This window comes from Sinocyclocheilus grahami, unplaced genomic scaffold (genome assembly GCF_001515645.1).
Source record: "Sinocyclocheilus grahami isolate Dianchi unplaced genomic scaffold, SAMN03320097.WGS_v1.1 scaffold481.1, whole genome shotgun sequence".
Lineage (NCBI taxonomy): Eukaryota > Metazoa > Chordata > Actinopteri > Cypriniformes > Cyprinidae > Sinocyclocheilus > Sinocyclocheilus grahami.
The window spans coordinates 1,040,910-1,048,522 of NW_015505660.1; the positions used below are offsets into that span (position 1 = coordinate 1,040,910).

Genomic DNA, 7,613 nt, shown 5'->3' on the forward strand with positions numbered 1-7,613 from the left:
ATGTACATATGGCAGAAATGTACGGAAAAATCAATTAAAGACGTAATCAAACAGACCATGAACACTATTAAAAGCAATTATTATATGATGCAATCAAATGTGGTAGTTCTGTATGTTGTTTCAGGGTTGGCATCATCTGAGGTCCTCTGAGGGGTTGCATCATCTCTTCTCAGGTGTTCTGGATCCAGACTGAAGCTTGTGTAAATCCTAGTTAACACGGGATGTCAATCCCGTGGCAAAACAGAGAAACAAATAGAAATAATTAGCTGCTGTTCCAACCAAGCAAAATTGATTTGTTTAACCCAAGCTAAAGAATAATAATGTGCATTTGATCAGATATAACTGCAGTACAAGATTATGAGATGCATTATTTGAATGCTTGGCCAAAGAGTTGTCTTTAATCTAGATTTAAACAGAGAGAGTGTCTACACCCAGCACTGTAGTTATTAGTAAGAACAATTTTTTTTATTCATCATTTAATTATTTTTGTAATACTTGGTGAAATTAAATTATAATTATAAATCATTTTTTATTTTACAAACCAGTTTACAGGACAGGTTTAGAAATGGGATAGTCGGGTCTTATGACTAGATTAAATGAAAGTAGCATTTACACAATTGTTATTTATCTCAAAATGGGCAAATATCAACTGATCTACTATTATCACTATTCATGTCAAGTCATACTTTAAGTACAGTGATATTTTTAGATGTTTTAGATATTTTGAGATATATTATGACTTATGAGTGCTAATTAGTGGTTAAATGGATCGTAGTTGATCCGTGATTCGTACGGACCAAGCCCCACGGTTCGGCACGCATGTAATCCGCGAATTAATTGCTAAATTTAACCATAATAGAATGAAAGTTTATCAATTGTACGTTTTTACACACACCAGCGATTTTAAACTATTCTAGCAAAAGAAAAGGCGAAATGGAACTCGATTTGTTACTTGCGCGCTGTTTTCTATCACAGCCACACAAACATGAAGCTCGCACATGCAGAGAGGCGAGTTTGACTGCGCGCGAACACCGAACTGAACCATCTTTCCTATCTCATTCACTCCTTGCCTTTGAACAGACGCGCATATACACAAAATTTGACAAAATACAGATCTCGACAATCATTGTGGCAAATGCAGTCTGTTGTGTCTTAATTGAACGAGATCAGCTGATAAAGAAATCGAATGTGTATCATTAGGCTATATTGGATCCATGCATCAGGTCTTAAAGGGGCAGCAGCCTAATAATACCTGCTGCTGTCATTATGCTCATCAAACCACAAAATACGTTTTTGACAAAGATTAATCTTTTTATTTTTTATTTATACAGTGAACACTATGCAGTTTTATTTTACACTTAATTATTACATTTCTGTATCTGAATACTACCGACCTTATTTATAATGTTCTGTTGTATTTATCTATGCTAGTAATTTGTGTAACCTAATTGTTCTTATTTTTACTGGCTGTACACTTCTCTTTAATAATGTTTGAACTTTCTTAGGCTAAGAGTTTTTGCTGTGGTATCGTACTTATGGAAAGCAAAGTTACATAGATTTTTTTTTTCTTGCTGATCCGTGACTCAAAAACCGTAATATGATCCGAACCGTGAGATTTGTGTTCCGCTGAACCACTAGTGATAATATATCGGACATTGGCCACTCAGCACTGTAGTTTTCAGTAACCGCATTTTTGTAATTTTTTTAAAACAATTATATAATATTTTTATGTAGTTATTTAATTATTTTATTTTTGTTTTAATTGTATTTTTTGGAAGAAATTGCTGTTTTTATTTTTGTTTTTTTTAATAATTGTTTGTTGCTCTTGTAAGTTTGCCCTTGTATGTATGTGTACGAACCACTTTACAGGGCTGGCATAGAAATGGGTTAGTCGTGTCTTGTGACTCTGTGCTAGTGATGGTATCACCTTCCAAAATCCTCAGATAGGCCTTGTTCTGTAATCTTACCCATGTCATGGTATCGCTTTTGATCCCATGATTGGTCTGTGGGCCACTGTCCAACCTTCTCCTGTGTCTTAAGTTTGGCTCTTTAATTGGAAAATTTCTGCCCATTTTGTTTTTAGCTTCCAAGCTTTTAATGATCTATTGCACAGTTCAGCCATTATGATATCAAGCCATTATTATGTCTGAACTAGTCATCAATACCCATTTTCTCTTTTTCAGATGCAGCAGCTGTTCTATGAGAATTACGAGCCAAACAAGAAGGGCTACATCCGTGATCTCCACAACAGCAAGATCCACCGGGCCATAACCCTTCACCCCAACAAGAACCCGCCATACCAGTATCGCCTGCACAGCTACATGTTGAGCCGCAAGATCGCAGAGCTGCGCCACCGCACCGTCCAGCTCCACCGCGAGATCGTGCAGATGAGCCGCTACAGCAACACTGAGGTGCATAAGGAAGATCTCCAGCTGGGCATGCCTCCGTCCTTCATGCGCTTTCATCCCCACCAACGTGAGGAGGTGCTAGAATGGGAGTTCCTCACGGGCAAGTACATTTTCTCATCCTCAGACGGGCAGCCTCCGCGTCGGGGCATCGACTCCTCGCAGAAGATGGCGCTGGACGACATCATCATGCAGGTTATGGAGATGATTAACGCCAACGCCAAGACGCGAGGAAGAGTCATCGACTTCAAAGAGATCTTATTATTTAATATTTGTATTTATTTATTTTTTAAAAATTTGAAGAAGAAGAAATTGCTTGAAAATAATAATAATAATAATTGTTGCTCTTGTACTTTTGCCCTTGTATGTGTGTACGAATCACATTACAGGACTGGCCTAGAAATGGGTTAGTTGGGTCCTGTGACTTTGTGCTAGTGATGGTATCACCTTCCAGACTCCTCAGACAGGCCTTGTTCTGTAATCTTACCCATGTCACGGTATCGCTTTTGATTCCATGATTGGTCTGTGGGACACTTTCCAACCTTCTCCTGTGTCTTAAGGCAAACTCGCTTGTTTGCATTTCAGTTTGGCCCTTTAATTTAAAAATAAGTGCATTCTGCCCATTCTTGTTTTTAGTTTCCAGGTTTTTAATGATCTGCACAGTTCAGCCGTTATGTTGTCTGAACCATTCATCAATACCCATTTTCTCTTTTTCAGATGCAGCAGCTGTTCTATGAGAATTACGAGCCAAACAAGAAGGGCTACATCCGTGATCTCCACAACAGCAAGATCCACCGGGCCATAACCCTTCACCCCAACAAGAACCCACCGTACCAGTATCGCCTGCACAGCTACATGTTGAGCCGCAAGATCGCAGAGCTGCGCCACCGCACCGTCCAGCTCCACCGCGAGATCGTGCAGATGAGCCGCTACAGCAACACTGAGGTGCATAAGGAAGATCTCCAGCTGGGCATGCCTCCGTCCTTCATGCGCTTTCATCCCCACCAACGTGAGGAGGTGCTAGAATGGGAGTTCCTCACGGGCAAGTACATTTTCTCATCCTCAGACGGGCAGCCTCCGCGTCGGGGCATCGACTCCTCGCAGAAGATGGCGCTGGACGACATCATCATGCAGGTTATGGAGATGATTAATGCCAACGCCAAGACGCGAGGAAGAGTCATCGACTTCAAAGAGATCCAGTACGGATACCGAAGGGTCAACCCCATGTATGGGGCCGAGTACGTACTGGATCTGCTGCTGCTCTACAAGAAGCACAAGGGGAAGACCATGACGGTGCCCGTAAGGAGGCACGCCTATCTCCAACAGACCTTCAGTAAGATCCAGTTCTTGGAAGACGAGGAGATGGACGCCCGAGTCCTGGCTGCCAGGATCAACCAAGACTCGGACTCGCTGTCCTTCCTGTCCAACTCTCTCAAGATGCTCGTCCCGTTCAAGCTGAGCAGCCAAGCAGGCGTCGAACAACACGAACCCAAAGAGAAGAAGATCAACATCCTGGTACCCCTGGCGGGACGCTACGAGATCTTCGTACGCTTCATGGCCAACTTCGAGAAGATTTGCCTGATTCCCAACCAGAACGTCAAGTTGCTGATTCTGCTCTTCAGCACGGACAACAACACGGAGCGCATTAAGCAAATCGAGCTCATGAGGGAGTATCACATGAAGTATCCCAAAGCCGACATGGAGATCCAACCAGTTTCTGGACCCTTCTCCCGTGCTCTGGCCCTGGAGGTCGGCTCGGCCCACTTTACCAATGATTCCTTGCTCTTCTACTGTGACGTGGACTTACTGTTTACCCCCGACTTCTTGACCAGATGTCGCGGGAACACCATACTTGGGGAACAGACGTACTTTCCCATCATCTTCAGCCAGTACGACCCTAAGGTTGTTTACGCTGGCAAGGTGCCCAGCGACAACCACTACGTGTTCACATCCAAAACAGGCTTGTGGAGGCACTACGGTTACGGGATCGTCTGCATCTACAAAGGAGACTTGGTCAAAGCGGGTGGCTTTGACGTCTCCATCCAAGGCTGGGGACTGGAGGACGTGGACCTATTTAACAAATTCGTCCAGTCCGGGATCAAGCTGTTCCGCAGCACGGACACCGGCATCGTGCACGTCCACCACCCTGTGGTTTGCGACCCAAACCTTGATCCCAAGCAGTACAAAATGTGCCTGGGATCCAAAGCATCCTCACACGGCTCCACGCAGCAACTTGCGGAGCTGTGGTTGGAGAAGAACAACCACGGCTTCCAAAAGATCTCAAACTCTAATAACGAATCAGTGAGGACAGAATAGACCCGGCAAGTGCACACCCCACCCGTCTGTCTTCCTCTTTATGGTGTTTTTTAACTACCTTATTTATTTTTTACAGAAAAGACTTCTGTGGATATATTTTGACATAAGAACTGGTTTTGTAAACTGTACAGGAGCAGCACGACATCTTCAGACTCTGATCTTTTTTTAGCAGTGTAAGGAACATTGACGTAAGGATCTATTTTACCAATCCAATACTGAGCATTATATTTATGGCACCTCTCATACAGACTGCTGTGTACCTCGCCTGAAAATGCGTCGCGATTGAGTCGTAGAGGGAGTTTGGACACGGACATGTGGTGTCTGGCAATTGGTAAATGTTTATTTGTGAATGTTTACAGAGAGCTACGAACAAGTGATTCATTCTTGGGAAAGGGGATCTATAAAATAACAATCTTAATTGTGACAATTAAGGGCCATTGATCAAAAGTTTCTCCTTTTTTTGGCTTTCGGTTTGTTTTTCCAGTTTATTTGTCTGGGGGAATCCATAATAACACTGTTTTGTTTCCAATGATTTTGATTTATTTTTTATTGACTTCTGTGAATGAAACTGCTGGATGTAGATCTTTCCAACTCATTCCCACTGTCTAATTTATTGAACGTTCGGTCTCGTACGATATCGGGCTTATGTATATTAGAGATTGTATAACCATCTCAGTCATGGATAGTGTTTTTGTTCCTCTTCGTTTTCATCTCTCTATCTTGAATTGCTTTGATTACCAAAGACTTTTTTGCACAGTTGCTGTAGGTGATTTTTGTTCGAGCATGCTTGTGTATGTGTGCGTGTGTGGATGTCCGAATGCAAGGTAGTGGAGCAGGAAAACAGGAATTGTACTGTAGGATGGCGGTACCGATTACCAGATTTCTATTCTACATGGCTCTATGAACATATGTCGACAACAAGCCACTTAGCAATCTATTTCCTCGTTTCATTTGATCAGAGTTTTTGCTCCTGTTCGTTATTTAAGTACAGGCCATTCTCGTGTGATTGAGCCATGCACTCCACAGAGGGAATTGGCCTAAATTGCCGCCTCGCCTTCTAAAACGAGGACTGATCTCCCACAGTAGTCTTTTGTTTTTGTTTTTCCTCGTTCTTTTCTGGGGCGTTTTCATACTTCAGTTCTCTGTTAGCCCCAATACAACCGGGACAAAAGTTTTATATTTAATAAAATGGAAAATGTTTATCAAAATACATGATGTTTTGATTTCTACATCCAAGATGTGCCATGCCTTTAAGTTTCATCTCATTTGGTTTACCTTTAAATTGATTATGTGATTGGATCAGAACGATTGGATTTAACTTTGCACATACAAGGTTAGTAAACAGTCTTTCACACAACCTAAGATACAATGACTTCCATTGTAGGACATTACTGTTTTTATGAGTTGGGAAACGATGATATAGCTTAACTTGCATTAAACCCTGAACATGAACTACACGAAAACAACTAGAGTATCTATTAAACTTCATGTGTTGCAAACATTTTGACCCAGAGAGGAATTTCTTCTTCCTGAAAATGCTTGACTTTGCTCAAACAGGCTATAATAACTTCCCAAATTTAGGTAATTTTTTTTACTTTTCTAGGGTGTTTTTCCCCCACCTTTTTACACTTGTAGTGTATACAAAAAAAATAGCTCATACATCTCTCATTATGGTATGTTATTAAACAAAAATGGTTTTCTTTCAGTTAGCACAGTTTTTTTTTTTTTCTTTCTTTTTGAAGTGATTGATCGCTGTAAAAAATGACCGTGAATTTAACGGTAAAAGACTGTAAAAATGCTACAGTAAAAACTTGTTAAATGGTTAACAGTAAATTCCCCTACTATATACGGTGAAAAACTGTATTGGATATTACATGTATTGGACATTCATTTTACGGTAGTATACCGTTTTTGGAAGTGAAAAAGACTGTATAATTTACAGTGAATAACCGTAAATTGACATTCCCAGAATTCCCTGCGTTACATTTCAAATTTAATGTTTTTTTTGTTGAAATAACGGTTTCTTCATAGTTTTTTCTTATCAGGTTTGTATATTAGGGTTGTGTGTTACACCTAATGTTGTTAAATTAATGTTTATTGCATTATTTCAGTTTCATGTGTGTTCCCAGGATGGTGTTTAGTGTTTGTGTGAATGACACTGTGCACCTTCTATATATGGTATTATTTAAAAGCTGCTTGTGATGGGCTTTGGTTCATCATGTGACTTTCTCATCACCACCAAATGCAGGTGGTGATGAGAGTGTAATTACAAAGATACAAAACAGATTTCAGTACTTTAATAGGTTGATATATTAACATTATATCAGTTAATGAAATTACGGTATTTAACTGTAAATTTAAGTTAAAACCGTAAAACCTAAAAAGCTTCTACCGTATTTTTTACGGTAAAATTCTGGCAACCACAGCTGCCGTTTTTTTTACCATAAATTTTACGGAATTTTTTTTACAGTGAGGCGTCATTGATCTGTACTTATGCACCTCTGTTTATGAGTGAATTTACCAAATGTATCCACAAATAATGCTTTTTTCACTCAAAAACTAAGGTACATAAGATCAAATCAGTGAGGACTATGATCGATCAGTTCCAAAAGAGAAATACAAAACCCATGCTAATTGAAAGAAAACAAGTTGACAATATAATATTGGTGATAATATAGCATACTGACAGATTTACAAGCACTTTTTAAAAGGCCAAACACCAAATCAGGTGAGGATCTTCAGGGTTAATTAGCCAGAGTGAAATTACATTTTTAAAAATGAAATTGTTTCTTACAAAGCCGAGTTGTGACCTGGTAGAAGAGTTCAGAAACGAGGAATCGATGGTGACTGGCAAACATTCCAGGTAATTAAAGGAGGCCCCAAAACTGCAAC

The 7,613-nt window shown here is 40.3% G+C and overlaps 1 protein-coding gene across 1 annotated transcript in view; it reads left to right on the forward strand.

Annotated features, from left to right (window-relative positions):
* LOC107553812 (chondroitin sulfate synthase 1-like) overlaps nt 1-5,908 on the forward strand; it is a 97,897-nt gene extending 91,989 nt beyond the window's left edge. Inside the window, exons 3-4 of the mRNA XM_016236119.1 lie at nt 2,184-2,662; nt 3,602-5,908. Coding sequence (XP_016091605.1) covers nt 2,184-2,662; nt 3,602-4,721 — 1,599 coding nt within the window. The 3' untranslated portion in view covers nt 4,722-5,908. The remainder of the gene's footprint in view (nt 1-2,183; nt 2,663-3,601) is intronic.
* Nucleotides 5,909-7,613: the final 1,705 nt, after the last annotated feature.